Source organism: Ramularia collo-cygni (genome assembly GCF_900074925.1).
Source record: "Ramularia collo-cygni strain URUG2 genome assembly, contig: RCC_scaffold27, whole genome shotgun sequence".
Classification (NCBI taxonomy): domain Eukaryota; kingdom Fungi; phylum Ascomycota; class Dothideomycetes; order Mycosphaerellales; family Mycosphaerellaceae; genus Ramularia; species Ramularia collo-cygni.
In genome coordinates this window covers 17,312-39,214 of record NW_019716281.1, presented here as the reverse complement: position 1 = coordinate 39,214, position 21,903 = coordinate 17,312, and the positions used below count along the sequence as shown (strand labels likewise).

General features: G+C 52.8%; 7 protein-coding genes; 4 read left to right on the top strand and 3 right to left on the bottom strand.

The window, feature by feature from the left end:
• Positions 1 to 1,109: 1,109 nt before the first annotated feature.
• On the bottom strand, positions 1,110 to 5,711 carry RCC_11102 (uncharacterized protein; the record flags this gene model as incomplete). Its single annotated transcript, XM_023776326.1, has 1 exon — positions 1,110 to 5,711. The coding sequence occupies one exon, from the start codon at positions 5,709 to 5,711 to the stop codon at positions 1,110 to 1,112; it is 4,602 nt and encodes a 1,533-aa protein (XP_023632094.1).
• Positions 5,712 to 6,071: 360 nt separating this feature from the next.
• On the top strand, positions 6,072 to 8,705 carry RCC_11101 (related to membrane protein; the record flags this gene model as incomplete). Its single annotated transcript, XM_023776325.1, has 1 exon — positions 6,072 to 8,705. The coding sequence occupies one exon, from the start codon at positions 6,072 to 6,074 to the stop codon at positions 8,703 to 8,705; it is 2,634 nt and encodes an 877-aa protein (XP_023632093.1).
• A 493-nt stretch (positions 8,706 to 9,198) lies between these two features.
• RCC_11100 (uncharacterized protein) lies at positions 9,199 to 11,220 on the top strand (the record flags this gene model as incomplete). Its single annotated transcript, XM_023776324.1, has 1 exon — positions 9,199 to 11,220. One exon carries the CDS (start codon positions 9,199 to 9,201, stop codon positions 11,218 to 11,220), a length of 2,022 nt encoding a protein of 673 aa, XP_023632092.1.
• Positions 11,221 to 11,559: 339 nt separating this feature from the next.
• RCC_11099 (probable F-actin-capping protein subunit alpha) lies at positions 11,560 to 12,656 on the top strand (the record flags this gene model as incomplete). XM_023776323.1 has 6 exons in its annotated part: positions 11,560 to 11,616; positions 11,674 to 11,692; positions 11,745 to 11,860; positions 11,921 to 12,010; positions 12,067 to 12,570; positions 12,624 to 12,656. The coding sequence occupies 6 exons, from the start codon at positions 11,560 to 11,562 to the stop codon at positions 12,654 to 12,656; spliced, it is 819 nt and encodes a 272-aa protein (XP_023632091.1).
• A 452-nt stretch (positions 12,657 to 13,108) lies between these two features.
• RCC_11098 (uncharacterized protein) lies at positions 13,109 to 15,593 on the top strand (the record flags this gene model as incomplete). XM_023776322.1 has 7 exons in its annotated part: positions 13,109 to 13,215; positions 13,286 to 13,357; positions 13,497 to 14,274; positions 14,360 to 14,422; positions 14,494 to 14,821; positions 14,972 to 15,430; positions 15,571 to 15,593. 7 exons carry the CDS (start codon positions 13,109 to 13,111, stop codon positions 15,591 to 15,593), a joined length of 1,830 nt encoding a protein of 609 aa, XP_023632090.1.
• An 829-nt stretch (positions 15,594 to 16,422) lies between these two features.
• RCC_11097 (uncharacterized protein) lies at positions 16,423 to 17,442 on the bottom strand (the record flags this gene model as incomplete). XM_023776321.1 has 2 exons in its annotated part: positions 16,423 to 17,288; positions 17,355 to 17,442. The coding sequence occupies 2 exons, from the start codon at positions 17,440 to 17,442 to the stop codon at positions 16,423 to 16,425; spliced, it is 954 nt and encodes a 317-aa protein (XP_023632089.1).
• A 1,275-nt stretch (positions 17,443 to 18,717) lies between these two features.
• On the bottom strand, positions 18,718 to 20,196 carry RCC_11096 (related to DnaJ domain protein; the record flags this gene model as incomplete). The annotated part of the gene is made up of 1 exon (XM_023776320.1): positions 18,718 to 20,196. One exon carries the CDS (start codon positions 20,194 to 20,196, stop codon positions 18,718 to 18,720), a length of 1,479 nt encoding a protein of 492 aa, XP_023632088.1.
• Positions 20,197 to 21,903: the final 1,707 nt, after the last annotated feature.

Below are 21,903 nucleotides of genomic sequence, written 5' to 3'. Positions count from 1 at the left end.
ACAGTGCATGGGATGCAGCAGATGCCGCTTTATCAAAAATACGTCAGTGAGACATCAATAACGATAAGAAGTGCAAAATTACCAATCGCAGCCTGGGCCGCAAGGCACGTCAATACACGGCTGCTTCACTCCCGCCGGCTTGGTGAATAAGACATTTTGATCGTTTGCACCACGCATCGTGACGGTTGGCTAAGTAAAGTAACTTGAAGCTATATCGTGTTAGTCAGCATTGAAGATGTGATGCATTGCCCTGCTCACCTCTGTTCCTGATGGTGACACTGTGATCGATGATTTCGGGTATGTTGATGGATTGAGTGATTGTTGTTCAGATGTGAGATTGAAGTTCGAAGGTATCTGATCAGAAGTTTGATGTTTAGAAGCAGTGAATATATAACATCTAACTACTCAAGTCGCTGTACTTTGAAACATGTGACGAGGGCCGCGCGCCACGCTCCGAACCAGCCTTCCCGGCGTTCTTCCTTGATACCTAGTACACTTCGACAAAGCATCACCACCTGTGTCCTTCGCCTTCACACAGCCCCACAGTGAAGCATCTTGCGTCTTTACCAGTCCAAAAATCTCAGCCACACTCTCTGGAATCGCAAATATGCCTCCATCAACAACATCAGCGACTTCGAGCAACGGTGGCGCTTCATCGATAGCGAAGGGAATTGCCAAACCACCGGTCCGTCTGCCATGTTGGTGTGGAGACGACTGCCAATGCTGCATTTTACCATGCGTGAGTGTCACCTTCTTCMTTGCAGACAATTGTTAAGAACGGTATTAGTCTGTCATGTGATGGAAGGACGCCAACGATGATTCGCGCGAGTGAAGGTCGCGCATGAGGAGAGCAGCTGAAGTGAAGCCAGTTGGGTTAGTGGCAAGAATGTTACAAGCATGAACAAATCCTTCCTTATGAAGTTGTTGGGTATCGAATGTACAGCAATCTTGCTTCCGCCTTCCCAACCTTCTTGACCGTCTATCGAAATACCCTGCTCTCAAGCAGTCCTGTTCCATCATACACCTATCGCCACACACCTGCACAGCTTTACACGTATGTATTCCGCAATAAAAGGATGATCCTGCCCGAAAAGCGCTCTTCTCAGCCGCTAAGATGCTGCTCTCAGTGGCGAGCTTCTCGCCTGGATGCTGTCATTCCGTCGAAGTCTTCCGGTCCATCTCTGCTGCTCCGCCAGAAAATCGTCGTTAAGCTCAAGGAGCTGCTGCGTTTGTACACGAAGACTCTCCATCGTGCCCTCCAACGACATGGAGCCGTCTGCGGTGGCTCTGCTCAGGTCGTCATGGATTGCGGCTGCGTCTCCACGCCAAGTCGCTGTTGTATTTCTCATTTCTGGCGTGACGTGTTCCTGTGGCGCAGCGTGCAATTCCTCGGCTCCCAATTTTACGCTCTTGAGAGTAGCGATCTCGTGCTGCGCAGCTTGCAACATTGCGTTCAGGCTCGCGTTGTCTTTTTGGAGCTGAATCTGAAGGCCAGCCTCAGCGCCCGCGCCCTTGCCATCTCCGGTGTGGTCCAGAATTGGCGAAAAGTCATCATCGTCCTCCAAAACATTGGCGGATGAAGTTGCCGACGAGAGTAAATCGCCCTGCTCGGACTCATCGGAAAGGTGGACGAAAACATGAGACAGCCCTTTCTCGGGAATTCCGTCATTTTTGGGCGTTGTGAGCGTCGACGGCACTTGCGAGGCATCTTGAGACCTTCCGTCCAACCCGTCGCTTGATATGGTAGTTGTGTTTGCACTGTCTGCAACGCGTGAATGGGGCRTCGCCAATGTGGCAATGTGCTCGTCAGTCAAATCTGCTCTGAGAGCCGCGAGAGCTGCCTCACGGATGGCAGTGTGCTCCTGGTGGAGGGCGGCTATCACAGCTTCATGTTTGCTAGCATATTCGGCATTGAGAATTGCAATAGCCGATTGATGGGCTTGCTCTCTGTCTGCGGCGATAGTCTGTTGGAGAATACCGTGCTCAGCCTTTAGTGCTGCGATCACGGCTTCGTGGGCTCGATCTCTTTCAGCAACGAGTTCGTGGGATTTCCTCAACGCGGCAGCCTCAATCTCCTCTATCTGCGCCGAATGTTGTGTCATCATATCTCTCAAGCTGTTGGCATGCTCTCCGGCAAGCGCTGCAATAGTGTGTGCATGTTCGTTCTTCAGCTCTTCCATCACACTTTGAAGCTGAGCGTGAACACGAGCATGTGCCTCCTTCAGCTGTAAAAAGCTAGCATGGAGCTCTTTGTACGTTGCCTCGTGCCTCTGTGTCTCTTCTTCAAGCTCCCGGTTATGTTGCATCGCAATGTCCCCAAGCTTTTTTTCTAGCGCTTGCTTTTCTCTCAGCAACGATTCGTGCTTATCCTGAAAGTCAATTGCGAGGTTTTCGCGCTCGCTAGTCAAGGTCTGACTTATCCTCTCAATCTCTGCAACGTGACTGTCCTTGAGTGCATGGAGAGCAGAATCGCGGCTTTCCTCGAGCTCGGCCTTCAGCCTCGCGATCGCCTTGGCGTGATGTGCATCCTTTTCATCCCCATCCTGCGTAAAAGTGTCCAGAACTTTCTGCAGGCTCTTCAGCTCGTCTTGCGCATTCAACGACGACTTTTCTGCAGCGGACTTTGCTTCCTCTGCCTCCGCAATCAGTACGGCGAGCTCGTCCAATTTGGCTTGCTTCTCACTGGCCGACGCTACTACAACATGATGGCGCGACTCGAGATCTCCGTACTGTTTCTGGATCTYGTCTCGGTCTGACTGAAGTCGCTGGACTTCCTCTGATTGCTGCTCGGCAGTCGCAACGGCGGCTTGCAGCTTCTCGTGTTGGCTTGTAAGATCGTCATGCATCCGCTGCAGCTCTTTTGTCTGCTGATCAGCAGTTTGGCGAGCAGCTTGCTCGTCGTGAAGCTTGTGCTGAAGTACTTGTAGCTCGTTCTGTAGCCCTTCCAGTGCCTTTCCAACATTGCTACTCTCTGTCTCGGCCTGAACCCTCGARTCTTCTGCACTCTGCTGATGCTCAACGATCTTTCCTTGGAGTTCCTCGATTACCTTTCTGAGCTCGTTCTTCTCGTTGTCCCTCGCAACGATTTGCGCGGCGGTTTTCTCCTTCACAGCCCTGGTTTCTTCGCGAAGAGATGTGATCACTTCGTCCATGTRGCTCATGCTCTGCTCCTTCGAATGCTTGGCATCTTGGAGTTGCTGCTGTAGCTCCACAACCTTGTTCTGTAAGTCCTGAACCACCACATTGGTTGACTGGTGTTCTTCGTCCTTCAGCGCCAAGGCTTGCGAATGCACATCTCCAAGACTCCGACTGTCGGTTTGCAACGTATCAATGGTATCTTGGAGGTTCTGGAGGTCCTGCCTGTGCTTCTCCTCGAGGTCGACTTTCGTCCGCTGAAGTTCATCGAGTTGGGTCTGAAGTCCCTCTGCATTTGTATTTGCGTCGCTCCCGTCGTGTTGCAACTTTTGGATCTGGTCCTGGAGACTCCCTATAAGTTGCTTCGTGCTCTTGTCAGATTCGGCACGACTGGCCTGTTCAGTCTCTCGGAGTTTCTTCAGCTCAGCAAGCTCGTCCCGGAGGTGCTCGATCGTTTGTTGGGTCTGCTTCTTCGAATCTTCGTCGTTGCTCTGTTCAAGGTCCCTGTTTTGAGTCGCATCGTCCAGTTGCTTGCGAAGGTCTCCGAGCAAGGCATCGCTATCTTGAGCACGCTGAAGGTGTCCCTCCAGCTCGGCAGCGTGCGACGTCGAGAGCTTATCGGCTTCCATCTCCAACCGTTTGATGATATCTGCAGAGCTTTCCAAGGCAGCCTTATGCATTTCGGCATTTTCGACCTCCTGAGCACGAATGACATCGATCTCGGCTTGCAGGCGCGTGTTTGCCTCTCCGGCTTCGTCAGCGACCTTTCGCAGCTCTTCGATCTCGCGCTGGTGTGCCTCCCTCGCAGCTTCTTCGAGGCGTCCAGAGGCATCTGCCGCTTCATCGGTCGCGCGTGCTTCGATTTCCCGTGCACGTTGCCTTTCCGTTTCTAGGTCTTTGCTAAGTTGCTCTGCGGCCTGCTCAGCAGTGTCAACGGACGATTCCAGCGCCTGGATCTTCTTCGAAGTCTGTTCGCGGAATTCCTGAGATGCACTCTCCTCTGCCGCGGCGCGGTCAACATTCTGCTGCCGCTCATCGGCTAACTCTCTGCCAAGCTGCGTAGCCGTCTCATGAGCCTTCGCCACGGCCGCTGCGCTTTGCGCTTTCAAGTCTTCCATCTCCTTCCTCAATGTCTCGGCGGCCTGCTTTGCCTCTTCCTTTTCTTTTGCTTGTGCCTTGGTGTCCTCGTCAAGTTTGAGTTGACAGCGATCGATCTCCTCTCGCAGCTCCTCTACTACCGYAGCGAGCTGACCACGGTCCTGTTCCTTCTCCTGCAACTCTTGCTGGAGATCTTTTTCGTTTTGCGATGCCCGAGTCTTGCTCTCTTCGAGCGCCTCTTGCACAGCGCCAATCTTGCTTTCCACCCCCTCAAGCCGAGACGACCGATTGCGATAACTTTCAAGCTCAGACTCAAGAGAGTCCACCTTTCCGGCGTGTGCTGATTCCAATTCGGAAATGGCTTTCTCGTGTGTTGCATTGGCCGACTCCAATTGCTCAAGCAGTTCCGCGACTGCATCTTCATTTTTAGCATCTAAATCCTTGACAGGAGCCGCTTTCGATGTCTCGTCAAGCCTCTTGTTCTCGCGCTCAAGTTTTGATATCTCCGCTTTTAGATCAACAATTTCCGCTGCTAGGGTGTCCCTGGCAATGCTCTCACGCAAGAAGCTTTGCATAACTTCCATCTCACGCATGTTCTGTTCCTGCTCCGTGAGCTTCTTGCCAGGCGCAGTCGAAGGCCTCTCGACCTGGTTCGACTGTGAACGGCCATGGCGAAAAGTTGATTTCGGTTTGGTTTCAGTTTCAGCGTCGGAGGCGGCCTGCGGTTTCAACATCGGGGTGGCAGACTTGTTAGAGCGGATCTCCAGCTTTCGTGGAGATGCTGGTGAGAAGGGTGCGTCAAGAGACCGCACACTAGCCGCAACGCTACTCGTCGACTCGGGCTCTTCCGCAATGGTGTCCCTTGACACAGGACGTGCAGTGCTCGTCACACTCCGGGAACTATCACCTTCGGAGGAGACTGCACTCTCCGTTGGTGTTGTGGGTTTAGCTGCTCGGGACAATGGCCGAGATGGGACTGTGGACGAGGTCCCTAGGCGTGACCTAGCGGATGTCGTAGAACCGACCGTAGGGCTCGCAGCACTGGTGCGTGAGGTCAATGTCGAGGGCCTCTTAGGTGGAGCTGATGTAGCATTACTGGCTCCCAGCGTGGTTCGTCGAGTCGTCGCTGCTGTCTTGGTTGTGTTCGATTCGGGGTTCGAGGGCCTCGAGCTCAAAGCGGCAGCGGTGGGTGTGCTAGCTCTGGCCAATCTACGGTTCTCGTCTTTTAATACAGCATCTTCCGTGGGCTTTGCAGTTGCTTTGCGCACGGTGGCGGATACAGGTCTTGTGGGTGGCTTGGTGATGGTGGTGCCATTGGCACGGGACGACAGCGCGCTGGTGCGGCTCGTGGACGGCGAGGTCGTCGATTTCGAGGAAGAGGTTGAGCTCAGTCGGTCTGTTACAGATGGTCTCTTCTTATTAGCCTCATCGCCCGGAGTCCCTGTGGTCGACATCTTTCCTGCCGGCTTCTTGTCCATCTTTCTGCTCCGACTCCTTTCGGCCCACAACGCGCGTTTGATCGTTACAACATCCGCAAGAGTTCCTCCGTGGTACACTCGAGCTTATGGGGAGAGCTTGCATATGAACAGCGCTCTTCCTAAAGCTTGGACTCGATCTTTCCCAAAAGTCCAGTTTCCTGAGCCGTCCTAAGTTCCAACGCGCGAGGGTCTTGCGCGCCTTCGGGTGCTCCCTCCCGTGTACCCCAGAGAGACACGGGCGGTTATAAATCCCCGGCGGATTCAATGTTGACAGCACTTCCTATCTCTAGCACAACTTTGCGCCCTGCACCACGCTCCTTTGCTCGAACACAACTATGACAGTCGGGCTAGCCATGCGTGATGAGCTTCTCTCCCAAGACTGCCGCTGACGGCAAACCCATTGGGGAGATATGTAACTTGCCCACGCCGGCTCTGTCTCCAATCAGCGAGCACGGAAGTCCGGCATTTCCAGAGCCATCGAAGTCAACAGAGCGACTCGACGATGTTCAACCTAGTCACAGATCCCGCCATCTACCTGACGTCGAGACGAAGTCGGATCGAGATGGATCCCGACATCGACGGCGCAGCAGCGAAACCAGAGCGCTGAAATTGAGTCCAAATCAAGTGCTGGAGCTCACTACCTCACCGGAATCCCTTCCTCTACGCGCAATCGWTGGAAATCCAGCAAACTATGACGAAAGCTTACAGTCGGACAATCCGATCACCGAGTTGCRTGCACTCGGGCCCCCCTTCCAACCCGAAGGCTCAGACTCTCCATCTCCCGTCGTCAACGGACATACGTTCATCGCCGCCACGCCTACCTCGACCGTCCGACCGAATGTCACTTCACGTTCGGCATCTGGTCCGATCTTCCAGCGCCGACAATCATCGTCGAAACCGTCGAAAACAAAGCCCCAGCTATCGCCCTTGAAGACAGATGACGCTAAGGATCGCAGATCGACCAGCAATTCTGCCAGACCATCTCCGAAACGCGAGAGGCAGGCATCACCTATGCCGTCGGTTCTGCCCATTCCGCCTCTCTCACTCCCAACCTATCTCCATCTAGAGCTATCGTCCGACAGGCCGTCTGCGCTCTACATTCATAGATCGGAATGGGCGGACTTTCCGTACGAGTCATCCCAAGTGAAATTTGAACGACTGCTCAACTTTTTCTACCTGCCGCCAAACTTGGAGCAGGTTCTCTGGTTTGGTGCGATTGCGTGTCTGGATGCCTGGCTCTACACCTTCACTATCTTGCCCCTGCGCTTTACCAAGGCGCTGGTCATACTTCTACGCTGGATCCTTCTCGCAATCACACAGGAAGCTCGTTTCTTGGCCACTTTTGTATACAGCGGACTGGGGAGGATCTGGCAACGTCGCCACGCCGAGACTACCACAGTTAATCCCCGCCCGTCGGTTGCCAGATCCACGGACGGCTCCGGGTCGCGGCAACCGAGCGCAGAACTCCAAAGCAGCCATGCAGTAAAGATGGACAATCCGGCTGTACCGCCTGTCTCTGCCGGTGGGAAGCAGAAGTCTGGCTATCGTCATCGGCGCGCAAAATCTACACCCTCTGCTCTGCTTCCTAACCACAAGGCAGACCTTCTTCAAGGTCTGCTGATTGTTTGCAGCTGCACGATCTTGATGTATTTTGATGCGAGTCGGATGTATCATTCCATCCGGGGCCAATCTGCCATCAAGCTCTACGTCATCTACAACATGCTCGAAGTCTTTGATCGCTTGTTCTCTGCGATCGGCCAAGACATCTTGGAGTGCCTGTTCTCCAAGGAGACCTTGGAGCGCAACGAAGCCGGTCGAAGCAAGCTTCTTCGCCCGCTGCTGATGTTCATTCTGGCACTCGTCTACAACGTCATACATGCGACTGCGCTATTCTATCAAGTCGTGACACTCAACGTAGCGGTCAATTCCTACTCGAATGCATTACTGACACTGTTGATGAGCAATCAGTTCGTGGAGATCAAGGGCACAGTCTTCAAAAAATTCGAAAAGGAGAATTTGTTTCAGTTGACGTGTGCAGACATTGTCGAGCGCTTCCAATTGTGGCTCATGCTGATCGTCATTGCTTGTCGTAACATCGTGGAAGTGGGAGGTGGCGAAACACCCGCCGTGCCTTTCTCAGCCAGTGGAGCCAGCGTGCCATTGGTCTCTGGATTCACGATTCCCAAGGCCTTCAACGTCTTGCCTACATGGACTGGTGAGGTTCTCGGTCCATTCCTGATAGTTCTGGGCAGCGAAGCACTGGTGGACTGGTGCAAACACGCGTATATTGGAAAGTTCAACAACATCAAGCCAAACATTTACAGCCGTTTCTTGGATGTCCTCGCGAAAGACTACTATTCGCACGCCTTTGCAGACCAGAATCTCACGAAACGGTTTGGATTGCCAGTGATACCACTGAGCTGCCTCTTCATCCGAGCTTGCATGCAGACCTACCACATGTTCCTCGCCATCCACATGCCGCTACCTATCCCATCCAGCGCCACGTCAATCTCTGATCCGGCCAGCTCTTCGCCGCTGACTACGGCCGCGTTGCAACACATCGACCAAGTCTTCCGTCAGGCGCTTGGCAGATCAACGTTTGGGGCGGGGAGCAATCATGTTGGATACCGATACTATGACTTCGATGATTTCATCGCTCTGGCTACCATGGTGATGTTCTTTCTGGCGATATACCTTGTTTGCCTGGCTTCCAAGCTAGTCTTGGGGATCGGACTGCTCAACTTTGCTCGCAGAAGATACAAAGGTATGAAGGAGCGGGAACGCGAGAGCGTGGACACACATGGACGGCGTGTCGGCGGTTGGGGGACCGTGGAAGTCAATGAAGATAAGCGGAGATGGATTTACGAGGATGATCCCGATGGTGTGCATCAATTGAGGGAAAGGGAGAGGAAAGGACGCGAGAGAACCGAGAAGAGCGATTTGAAGCTGGATGGAGTGGAGCGGTATGTAATGGCTGCGAAGAGGATTTGGTAGGATATTCTTGAGGGATTGCTCTGAATTTGCCAGTGATTGAAATACCTTTATCCACTTGCGTGGATGTTTGGAGAGGAAGTGCCAATAGCAAAGTTTCCTCATGATGWAGCCATTCTCGCAATTAGAGAGCGATCAAACGACACATCTAGTGGAGCGTCAAACATGCCATCAAAGGAGAGTCATTTGATCGATAATGTCTCTATTTTTGCTGTTGTAGGAATGACGACATCTCCGATTGTTGTAACCCACTGTCTGTCTCGCGCGAGGTATGATTTTGTAGCTAAAGTAAACCTTCGCGTGGGAGCTCACGCGGAGGTGTAATTTGCCAACCCACTCTTTTCCCTCCTCACTCTCGCTCTGCCACATCCCATGAGATTGATCATATCGGGACGCATTCGCAATCAACACCGCCCATGCACGGAATTTGTACTCGCTCCATGGTTGACGTCGCGATTCTCAGGCCTTTTCGGTAGGATAATACATGTAGGCCAGAATGGAGGACGCGGATGCGCCGTCTGCCTCAACACCCGGCAGGCAGTCCTTGAGCAAGGCACGCAGCTTCTCTGATCCTCTTGCTGCCTCGCCTTCCTTTCGAGAACGATCTGAGGTCAGAGAACACAATGCTTCTCCTCCGAGCACACCGCGGGCTCAGCACTCACATCGACGACCCGAACTGCTCTCTCGCGGGTTAACGTTGCAGCTGCCTGCTCCCAGGGTCACGGAGACATCCATACTGCCCTCCTCCGCGCCGCTATCACCCAAGCAGACTGAGCCGCACTCGTTGGCGCACCCACCGGGCTTGCTTCCCCATTCGCCCGCTACGAGCCTACCGCGACATTCGCGCGGACTGGACTTCTCAAGAGCTAGCACCAATCTGCATCACTCGACCCTGCCCGAGTTCAACAGCCCGTGTTCGTCACCGATCATCACGCAAAAGGGAGTGCCTATCCCGAGTCGCAAGCTTTCTATGAGCAACATGGTGCTGGACGGGCCGAGCGCTCAGGTATCGAGTGGTCTGCCCTGGAATGTGGGCCCGTACGAGAGAGGAGCCATGGGAAGTTCGGTTGGTAGCGTCAACATGATGAACTCGGAGAGCGAGAGTAGCAATAGTGATGAAGATGCCAGTATGGGCGGTGACGACCTCGAAGATCCCATGTTCGCAACGCCGCAGGTCCACAAGCTCCAGAATCCCCACGCTGCACCCACACCTTTCAACATACAATCAACTCCCGGTGGATCAGCAAACACGACCTGGGGCAGCGGAGCTCACTTCTCGCCCGCTCAAGCATCACTTATGAAGACAATCAGACGCACGAGGCTTCACAAGACAGGACGCCGCAGTAGAAAGAGTTCAAGCAGCGCGAGTGGTAGTGGATACAATTCCATGGCAAATCAACGAAACCCTTCACCACCCCCGATACGGAGCATAGAGTCGGCGGGAAACTTCCCCTGGTCGTCGGCAGCGGCAAGAAGTCGCAGAGAGAGCTTGGCCATGGGCACAGATGCACTACATCTGTCGAGCGGGAACGACAGTGGGGACGAGGCCGCACTCACTGCTCCTTCTACGCCGGGCGTCGTCAGACGGGCGGTAACGCGCCGGCAGAATCTGCTCCCCAAAACAAAGGGATTCGCGCGCATTCGTGCCGCATTGATGGAGGAAGCGGCACCTGTTGACAGCGAAGTTCGTAGGGAGGCTGAAACTATTCGACAGGTGCGAGAACGAGACGGTAGTGCTGGCGAGCTTGATCTTGAACGACCGCAAAGCTCCACTGCCCAATCTTCGCCAAACCTTCTCCCTGCGGTCCCAGAGTCTGCACAGGAAGACTTTGGCAGAGAACTGGATGACATGACGCCATCTCAGAGAAGCACGGGCGCGGCAACCTTCGCTGCACATGCTAGTCGCAATAGTGGTGGACTAGACTACTGGAACAGGTTCGATCCGTCTGTGCGTACTCCGCCCCCCAACACAACTCCCGCAATATCGCGGCAAAGCAGTTTTGTCATGTCCGACGCTGTTTTGGACTCTCCCATGGGCGACTTCACTCAATGGCGACGTCCTCGCGCGCGGTCGTCAGCTTCAGATGCTTCCGAGGCATTCGGGCCGAGTGCGAACAGCAGCATACCGGCAGGTGTAAGCGATGACATGCATCTCAAGAAGTTCAAGAGACSACGTGAAGACGATTTCGACATCGCGACTATCAAACGGCGGGCTGTAAGCMCAGGTCTGAGTGCACAAAACAGCCCAGTGCTTACGAGCCACTCGCCGAGCCAGCGGGACACGGGTGGATCGTGGGGATTACCGCCAGACCGCCGGACTCGGGGCGATACGCCCTCCTTGAGTAGCGATCCCTCCATGTCGAGCATCCAGACTCAGGCACAGCCGCAGCGAGGTAATGGCAGCATGAGCTTGGCGTCTGGCAGCTCCTCGGGAAACTTGGTGAGCCAGGGAAAGAAGCTGGGCCTGCAGCCAATGGCTGATACGAATGACGGCTTGATGAAGATGAGCATTGAATGAGGCATTGTCAAATTAGCGAAGGCGTTGGGAGTTTGCAGCATACAGCATTGCATTTATCGGAAGTTATTCTTGATGATGGAAGGCCGACTTTCGTTGCGCGTTGGTGAGGACTAGGTCGATGCCAACGCACCAGGAAGTCTTCTCAGAGTTGGAAGAACCTCCGATGTACCTTAGTAAAGGGATGCTGAAGATACAGTCGGAAATGAAAGAAGTGAGCTCATGACTCTGATGTTGCCTTCACGTCTCAGGTGCCCCACATTCGTCCCGTCTCCCGTCTAAGGTACCTTCCACCTCCACATTAAATCTACAACACCAAGACAAACTACACGACCAGCCATCATGGGATCTAAAGAGGACATTGTGGCCTCTTTTATCGAATCGGCGCCACCTGGAGAGGTTGGTAGGATGCTACCCCACCAGGCGAATGCGACACTCCGCTAACTGGTGCTGCAGCTCTCCAACGTTGTCAACGGTATGTCGCGATTGCACGTGCGCTGCACAACAGCACCTGACGAGTGGACCAGACATCAAGGCACTTGCCAGCGGTCAGCCGAATCTCCTCCAGTCGCTCGAGCCGGCATTCAAGAGCTACAATGAAGAGCAATACACCACAGTCAAGCTACCCGGTAGTAGCGAAGCAGTAAGATTGAATGGAAACGATTGCTGAGCTCGAGGGCAACGATTTGTTGACGCCTCACAGACGGTCATCAGCCAGTACAATTCGCTAGGAAATGGCCGCTACTACGACACGGCGAGCCAAACGTCGTTTGAGGTCGACCATGCCTCGCAGGTACAACAAGCACGAGCTCCAAATAGCAATTGGTGACCGCCCTAACTGTGATATAGACGGCCTCGAAAACGCAACAGCATCCTCTCGAATCTCAGCATGCCGACCTTGTCCGCTCTCTATTGAAATCCTTCTCCACCGCTGCAGCCGAGCATTTCCCCTCCTACTCTATTGGCATCTATCCGACCGAGTCGGATTCCGCTATTGCTCTAGTCCTTGTGGCCAATAAATACAGTCCGCAGAACTTTTGGAACGGGCGGTGGCGCAGCACATACCTCCTCGATCCCGCCTCAAATTCTTTGAGCGGGAACGTCAAGGCAGATGTGCACTACTATGAGGATGGCAACGTTCGCATGTCGACCAGCAAGAAGCTGGAGCTGGGCGTCTCAGGTGGTGGAAGTGCAGAGGGTATCATGAAAGCCATTGGGCAGGCAGAGAACAAGTTTCAGGAGGAGTTGAACCGGGCTTTTGTGAACCTGGCAGAGGGAAGCTTCAAGTCTTTGAGACGGCAACTTCCCGTCACGAGACAGAAGGTCGATTGGGACAAGGTTGGGYAGTACCGGGTATGTTCGGCTAACATGTGTTTGGTGGGTTGCTGTCGACTGACGTGGTACAGATTGGCCAGGACGTGGGTGGTGCACGGAGATGAGAGTACGGTCATGAGTGGAGGAAGTGTCCAGATGCTGCTGGTAGATGTGGTGGCGGACGACTCGCTCAAGCCAGAGCGCTTGAGGACAGGCAACGAGCGAATGCAGCAAGCAAGCATGCATACTGAACGGAACCAGTTACTCATCGTGCATCGAAAGTTGCGTTTAGATGACCATGGGTGTAARGAGCTTTGCCCGCTATGGCTTGTAGCTTCACTCTGGGACACCCAAGTTCACCTACCGTATCTTGTGCTCTTTGCACTGTCTATTATAATCTATGCCTGTAGCATTGTCACCGTGGCTGATCCCTTTTCACAGCTGGTCTGCAGGTGGTGCCAGATGGGGATGGAGTGGAGCGGGTTCGGGGAGAAACGCGTCCCGATCCCCGACGGCAAGGAACATAAGATATCGTCCGGTCGACCGTTCCTCTTCCACTCCACCAATTCCAGACGCCATGGACGGCGGCAACAACAGTGCAAAGGCCGCCCGGTTCTCATGCATGACATGCAGCAAGGCCAAGGCTAAATGCGTCAGGAATATTGGCGAGCAGATTTGCGAACGGCAAGTCACTGAAGTTTCTGCACTTCCAGCCGCGATTGGACCAGACCTGGAGCTGATGTGTCGCTGCTAGATGTGCTCGACTCAAGAAAGAATGCCATCTGAAGGAGCCGGTGTTACGGAGACGTAAAGTAGTCAAGCCGACGTAAGTGGCATCGACTCGATCCGTGGCCCAGGTTGCCGATACCATGTTTGACCGTCTTGTCACTTGCTCCATCATTCACCTTCATAACAAGACGCGATGCAAGATTAACGAGTGAGGCTGCTAATAGCGATCCCATCAGACGTGCGGCGCAGCTGGAGAAGATTGAATCGAAAATAGAGCATTTGGTAAATGCCTTGTCTTCTGCTCCACTCAACCGACGCGGCGAACACGGCCAACCCTCTCCTTCCATCTCCCAGCCATCAGCGCACATACCCAATGAAAGGTCGCCCGGTGGCAGCCCCTCTGAAGCCTACATTGGTCCATGTCTTGACGACATCAACATTCGCCGCACTGGCCCTCCACAGGCCTCACATCACTCAGAAACACCAGGTGTGCCTCGAGAAGTACCTGTCGCACCTGGCCCAAAGGAAGATGTTCCATTGATTGACATTACTCTCGACGAGGCTGAGGGTCTGATCCATCGCTATCGACAGCTTCTCTCCCCCGGTCTGCCCTTTGTAGCGCTACCGGATGACGCCACTGCCCAATCAATGCAAGAGCAGAGGCCAGTCCTGCTCCGTGCTGTCACGACCGTGGCATTGTTCCATGACCTACCACGACAACAGCTCTTGGTCAAAGATCTCATCCGAGCCATCGGTGAGCGTATGTTGGTGAAAGGAGAGCAAAGTCTCGACATACTGCAGGGAATTATCGTGCTCATTGGCTGGTTTCATCCCCACGTCTTTTGGAATCGTCAGCTCGGTAACTTGATCCATCTTGGAATCTCCCTGTCTATGGATCTGGGTATCGACAGAAAGACTCAGCAATTTGAGCAGGATGTAAATGAAAAACCGTTGAGGATCTCAGGACTTGCAGAGAATCGGGCTCTCCTGGGCCTCTACTTTTACACCAGCATGGTAAGTGAGCTTTAACCTCATTGCACACCAGTAAAAAATCAAAAGCTACGTAAAAGTGCCAGGCTGACCATAGCGAAATCTCCAGCTCTCATCGAACTTCAAGAAAATGGACGCCATGCCCTTCACAGTCCACATGCAACGCTGCATGGTATGCACTGCAATACTCGCAACGGCGAATGATCCTTGGGCAGGATATTGCTGACTGTTCCGATAACTTAGGAAAGCCTAGATGGGGCGCATGAAGCTGAGAGCGACCTCTTGCTGGTACAGATGGTGCGATTGCAGCGCGTGATCGAAACGATCCATACTACGGACCGCCCAATCGCACCAGCCCGCCTGTACGTCAAAGCGTACCAAGCAGATGTTGAACGGCTGCGGAGGCTTGACCGCTGCTCGGAGAACAACACATTTATTCATCTGCAGTATCTCATAGCTGACATGCACATCGCTGAGCTCGCGCTCGCCGATCTGGCGGAGAGTAGGGGCGTATCCTTGAGTGGTCGCTTAGAAGACCTCCATCGCTGTGTGGAGGCTTTGAAGGCTTTTTGTAAGGCGACTCCGTTGCAGCTGCGATGCAGGCTACTCCTCGTGCTCGATCCAAGGATACCCTAGGTGACCTTTTTGAAGGCGGGAGCTTCGTAGCTCGTTGCATCGTTCCCACTACTTGAGATTCCTCCGAGGCTAACTCCATTTGCAGTTGAAGTGTTCTTCACGGTTCCCTCCTCGGTCTACTTCCTCATACCATTCGCGACATTTTCACATTTTGCACACGCTCTCATTGTTTGGAAGAGGCTTGCTGCAATAGACACTGAGCAGTGGAGTCTGAGATCAATGGTGGATCAGTTGAATTTCAACAGTATACTCGATGAGCTAGCCACGCGTTTCGAAGAACCTCAACAGGCCGCACTGGACCTTAACGGCGGATTACCGATCCACAACGACTCGTTCAGCTACTGGAGTAAGAGATTACGCTGGCTGAAGCAGATGTACGCGGCTAGATCAGACCCAGCAACCACTCGGACTGGGGCAGAAACAGAACAACAATTCAGAGCTCCCAGCGGATCGAACCAGCCCACGCCTCCAGAGGACATATTCTCTGCCGACTTCTTTAGTATGGACGACAACTTTTGGAGTTGGGCGGGAGATTTTGATCTAGGTGAGTCGTCTGGTGTGGTGACTGAGTGGGATGATCACATCAGGGCGAAATAGTCGTTCGCGCCGCTTGGGGGGATTTCTGCTCAACCACGTCAGGAGTTGTCATGTGTGCTACAGCACAGCTAATTTCGACTCTCTCAGGTTTCCCAGAAGCAGTTAGTTGAGCTCCATTGTTCTCCTGCTGATATGAATGCTTGTGCATTTTCGCACACGCAGCGCGGGGCTTCAGGAATGCAGTACAAATTGATTCGGATCTACATGGTATTCTCGGAGTACAGTCCGATGTTTCACACATCATCTGCGCCACGTGAGTCGAGGGTTGATGGAATTGCACCTGAGAAGATATACAGGTTGCAAGTTACTCATAGTTCCCACAAGGAATGCTCGACCGACGATCAACGATAGCCTTGCCGAAAGTGCGTCTTTCTCACAGCCAGCCTTTCATTCCACCTTCCAACGCAGGACGGTTCATCATCTGGTCATAGAGCAGGTCATGCCTCGGCAGGCCTTTCTAGCAATCCTCGGCCCAGTCGACTCCAAGCAGATGWGCTGAAGCCTCGCACTGCCTTGACAAGGGAGCTTTGCCGGTCTGAAGACCGCTTCCCCATTACTATTTCTAGGCTTCGAGGCGGCGGAGCAGGACAGAGTCCGAAAACATCAACTAGCGTCGAGCAGACCTCTGCCAATCCTTTTCGACCTGAGGTTTCGGATTKATTGCTCTGCCGGTTGAGAGGCATGTCATCGCTGCACCTGATCGGGTCGATTTGGCGGCCTCGGGCAGCGCTCCGTGCCGCCAAGGCATTGCAATGCAGCTCGCGCAGTTCCACCGACTCTCCAAGCTGCAAGTTTTGGGATCTTGGACCCTCTTGCGTTCATCAACCCAACAGAACCAGGAATTGCATCCACGGACTCAAGTAGGTTGGTAGATGGTTTCTCGGACATTTCCGTGGCTAAGAGAGCTCGACATGATAGGTTGTAGTCTGGTTCCGTCGATCATGTAGTTCTTTTATCAATGGTTTCCAACAACAACTTCCGAATGACCTCCTTTGTGTCGTCACTCCCATACTTGTCGTTGATTTCGATAGGTGTCCGGCCCAATTCGTCCGTCAGAGATGGATCCGCCTGAGCATGAAGCAATGCTTCAACGACTTCAGGCTTCGAGATTTTGCCTTGGAGAGAGCCACTGACAGCTTTATGCAAAGCTGTGCCATTTGGTCTACGGCAACACTGTTCGGGTAACGGCACATGGTTTACATCTGCTCCCTTGGACAACAAAAAGCGTATCATGTCCGCATTCTGATCCAGAGCAGCCATGTGTAGCATACCGGCCTCGTTGATGATCCGTTTCACAGATGGTGGTTCCGAATTCATCTCCGGGCCGTACCATCTCTCGACGTCGTCCAAAGTCATTGACATGTCGTAAGCGTCTGGTACTTTTGCTGCGGGATTGATCCTGCTCATCAGTAACTCCGCCACTTGAACATCGCCGCTCCGTATAGCGGATTTGACGCAAAGATATCCAACCCGAGATCCGCGTTCGAGGATCAGCTGAACGACCTCGAAGCCATGATGGAGATTGACAGACAAACCGCGCGGTCCTTTGGGCCAGCCATGTTTCGTTAGCAGACGGAAGAATCCAATGGGTCGATCACCACCGGGAATGGGCATGATGTAGTCAATGTCCATGTCGACCTTGGCGCCTTCTGAGAAGAGGTAATCAAGCATCTCCACGCTGGATCCTTGAGTTGCGACTTGGAGCATCGATTTCAAGGGAAGTTTCTTGCCTTCTGCTTTGATGCAGTCGCATAGCATTYGGACCATTGCTACATTTCCAGCACGCACGGGTGACCAACAGTCATCTGTGATGCATGCACAAATCAGCCTTGGTTTCTTGATGTCAACTGTGTACGATGATGGAAACGCACCTCTCTCATTTCTGCTCAATGTAACCTTCCGATTGTTGATATGTGGGTTGGTGCCTATCCGGCCTCGAGTCGTATCAATTGCCGCCATCGTTGTGAACAGCTCAACATCGACCGCAACGGTACACAATGGGATTCGTACTATGGCTTGGGAGGCCGAAGAGCGATGATATCTCTGCTGAGAGGTTCAGCGTGCCTGAACAACAGCTGCCGGAACTCTTCAATCCGCATCTAGTACGATTGAAGATTCGAGGCGGAGAGCTATACAACACGCTTAAAAGCCTGAAGTACCTCTCTCGATCCAGCTCCCTCACAAGGTCGGCGCCCGTGTAAACTCAATCAGGGCTAGATCTTTCGAGTCGAGATTCTCTGAAGCAGAGGTGGAGGTATGATCAGACGGCTGTGAGTGAGTGAGTGAGTGAGTGAGAGCCTGTATGAATTTCTGCCCATGGAAGGGAACACCGTGTCGATTTGGTCGGACTTTGAAGACACACCTCAGCGGCAACTGTCGGATCAACCGGCAGACGGCGGAGACATAGATCCTTTTCAACAAACTGCCTTCACTAGATGGCTCATCAGTCGTGCGGACTTTGCATGCTTCCGAGAGGATGCAAGCACAAGACTGCTCTTTTCACCGCATTGCCTGGCTCTGGTCTGGTATGGTCTAGACTTCGCTAGGTGGAATGGAGAGTGTGACGCAAGTGCACAGGGCTGAGCCGKCAAGCCGGTGCCAATAATAGCCACATGCAGCCTGCAGGCCAAACAGGTCAACAGGTCGTCTAGAGGGTGCATACAGCCTCTGTCGTGCCTTTGAGCGCCGCGGCACGCTTACGGTGACACCCAACGTGGAGAAGCCAACGCTCAATTATACGCGCACACTATCGCGAAGTCAAATGCGCAATCAGGCGTCGTCAAGTAAGGTACTCTATATGTTCGGGCTAAGGTAGGGTATCTATATGCAAGGAAACCGTTCAAGACCCGGTCTACCACCGCCCGGAAGGTACTGCAGCTCCTCCACTCTCTCCGAGTGGGCCAAAATCTTGCAGCAATAACGTGCTGCATGTGGAGCAAATGGCCGCGTTGTTTGCTATCTATTGCATGTTCAGGTACTTCCATCCTCGGTGTTCTCTCTCGCTCCATGGGGATCAGGGCTTTCAGGTGGTGACGCAGCTTTGTTTCGAGAAAACTTCTTGAAAAGCTTTCCAAGCGCTGCGAAGAATCGGCGACTCCTTGCTGAGGGTTTGAACCATGCGGAACTCATCTCGGGCTTGCTTGGGCTTTGGGAGCCAGAGCTACCCTGGATTATCGGCTTCTCTGCGTTCGATTTGCGTTGCCCTGGAGGTGAAGGTGAAGGTGACGATCGCTCCTAGCCAATCGTGGCCGCCTCATCCGGTGCATTGGCATCCTCCTTATGATGCTTGTGCTTCTCCTTCTTATCGGCCTTCTTTTCGCGCTTTGCTGTAGCTTCTGCCATGAGCTGTWCGAAAGCCATGAAGTCACCCTCTTCCTCGGGGTCTCGCTCTGCTTTCGCGAACATCTCCCCAATTATGACCAGTGCATGAGCTCTCTCAATCCTCTTCTCGGGCTTCACCTGCTTGTCGTTGAGCACCTTGTCGCAAACGTCCCTCAGCACGCCTGTGACTTCGAATCTGCTGCCCCTCCACGCAGCCGCAAGAATCTTGCCAGTGACTCGCTTCTCATATTCAGCGCGCTTCTCGTCTGTCCAGTCTTCGCCGCCCTTTTCTTCCGCGCGAGCCATTTCCTCAATTTCCATCTGCGCGCTGATCGCACTAGAAACGGTGCCCCAGGTGTCCTTGAGCATGGTGCCCTTGTCCTTAAGCCTAGAGAAGAAACCAGAGACACCACCGATCAGTGGCTTTTGGGACTTGAGGAAAGTTGCGGCCTTGCTGACGTATGTTTGGCCGATGGCATGCAAGATCTCGATGCCGAAAGACTCCATTTTGAGATTCTCCACTTCGAGACGCATCTTCTCCCGGAAGGCATTTGTAACTGCCTCACCCTTCTCCGTCTCTGTCCACACACTGACGCGGTCAATGAGCTTCTTGGCCAACGTCTCCACGCGCTCATCGCGGACCTTTTTACGTTCCATTTCGAAGGCTTGAAGTTCTTCGCGCTGCTCCTTGCTCAGGCCCTTGCGCTTTTCCTTCTCCCGCAGCTTCTTTTCCTCTTCGGTCATTCCGGCCGCAGCGGCTGCGGCATCCTCTTCGGTCTTATCCGTGATGGCTAGACGGGTAGGAACGCCGTGCGGGCGGGGTGTGGAGCTTCCCGAGACAGGTGGTTTGGCGTCTGCTGCAGCTGGCTTCGTATCGCGGATAGGAATTTCCGTGGCAGTTCCAGTAGTCTTCTCAGTGGTGCCAGCAGTGTCAGGCACCCACAGAGGATCTTTGCTTGCAGACGCCTCCTTCTTCGCAGCAGCCTCCTCGGTCGCAGCGGCAACTTCGGCTGTCGCAGCGGCCTCTTCCTCCTCACGCATGGATATCTCCATGCTCTTGGWCAAGTCCTTCATCATGGAAATCTCGCCGATCCAGTCCTGGAAGACCTCACCGCCGAAGATCATGGTGAAAAACTCGGCGGGGTCCTCGAAGCCAGAATCGGGCTTTGCGCCCTCTTTGCCAAGCTTGTCATATTGCTTGCGGAGATCTGGTTCGCTGAGGACCTGGTATGCTTCGCCAACCGCCTGGAACTTCGCATGCGCGGTGGGGTCGTCGGGGTTCTTATCGGGATGCAGCTGGATGGCCTGTTTGCGGTATGCTTTCTTGATTTCAATCTGGGTGGCGGTGGGCGGGACGCCCAGGGCATCATAATACGCCGTGTCAACTACCATCTTGGTGGTGGTATGAATAGTGCGAAAGTGGCGGATGTGTTGTTAGGAAGAGTTGGCTGACTTGGAAAGCTAAGACACTTACGAAGTCAGCCAAGTCGGCCAATGATGTTCTAAAATGGATGAATTCTCTAATTCAATTTACTTAAGKGAAAATTCCTCGGCTATATAGTCCTGCCTAAGTTACGTGGCTACTTAAGCCTTAGGCATATATGCTTAGTTCTTAAGTAGAGACTTTAAGAATATCCTCCCCTACTAAGTCGTTTTGCCCTTAAAACTATAGGAGTTACTTAAGAGACCTAAGGGGTCCCTATAGGTTATTTTATAGAGCCCTATCGCTTAAGTAAAAGGCTTAGACGTAGGGTTCACTTCTGCCTTACTATAAGCTATATCCTTTATATAGCTAGTAGCTTAGAGTAGTACGTATATAGCGTATACGATTAGCTACTTCGGCTTAAGCAGGTAGTTATAGCGTAGTAGAGCGGGAGTAGTATACGGGGTATAGGAGCGTCGAGGCGTAACGTATATTCGGCAGCTTAAGAGCTACTAGGGTATATATTAACTCGCCCTCTTAATCTACTAACCTTCTCCTCCGTATCTATATCTACATCTATCTTCCCCTTCCCTAATTAAGTCCCTTAATTAACACTTCTATTACACACGTCTTCTCTTATACTAGCTATATATATTAAGAAGCTATAGGCGATAGGCGTATAACTCGTAGCTAGGCGGAGGGATCTAAGAAGAACGACGACGGCGATAAGGGTAAGAAGGGTAACGGTTAAGACCCGCTAGTCCCCCTAAGCGCGAAATTACTCGGAAAGCGACCTACGGCGAATACTAGCGACATCGTTATAAGCTTAAGGCGCTCTCTACGCTCTTATAACTTAGGCGCTACTATAAGGGGACCCTAAAGGAGCGGGACACCGCCCTTTAAACCCTTACCTAGGGAATCCCTCTTAGAAAGAATAAGGGAATTACACCCTTAGCAGGATTTCCCTATACGGATGCGACGGCTAAAGGATAACTCTGCGGTACCTCTACGGCACCGCCGAGCCTAACTAGCACCGGGCGCAATCCTACAAAAGGGCAATGTCCTTATTACCTGTTCCCTTTCGCTCCCTAGGCAATATCGTACATATCTAAGAATTACTGCTTAGTATTAAGACCCCCTGTTTACAACACCCTTATAGAATATTGCCTTACATCCCTACTAGGGAATAGCCGTCTTAAGTACGAAACAAGCTCTCGATTCGAGTCTAGCGCTACTACAAAGCTACCGCAACGGCTCTATAGATCCCTACTAACCTATCGAAAATGTCTTTAGCAGGAAAAAGAGCCGTACGACCTAAACGTACCGAGGCTAATAATCCCCTAGGGTTTATTATCGATAAGGAAGATRTAACGCCTAGTAGCAGCGCYAGACTAGAGGATTAGCTTAATCTAGACGGAGGTACCGTAAAGGCACCGTAAGGCAGCCGCGAACCTCCTAGAGAAGAAAACCCTCCTCTAGAYACTACATTACAAAAAGAACTATCTATTAAGGAGGGCATTAATAATAATAGTGTCCCTTACAACCTACACCGTGTAATTGCYACTCTRTAGGCTATAGACCCTATCGAAGCCTCGATCGATTAGATGTAGAGGCTAGAACTGCTCGTCGCCTAGCGATCTAAGTATTAAGAGGCAAGCTCTAATAAAAGAAAGAGA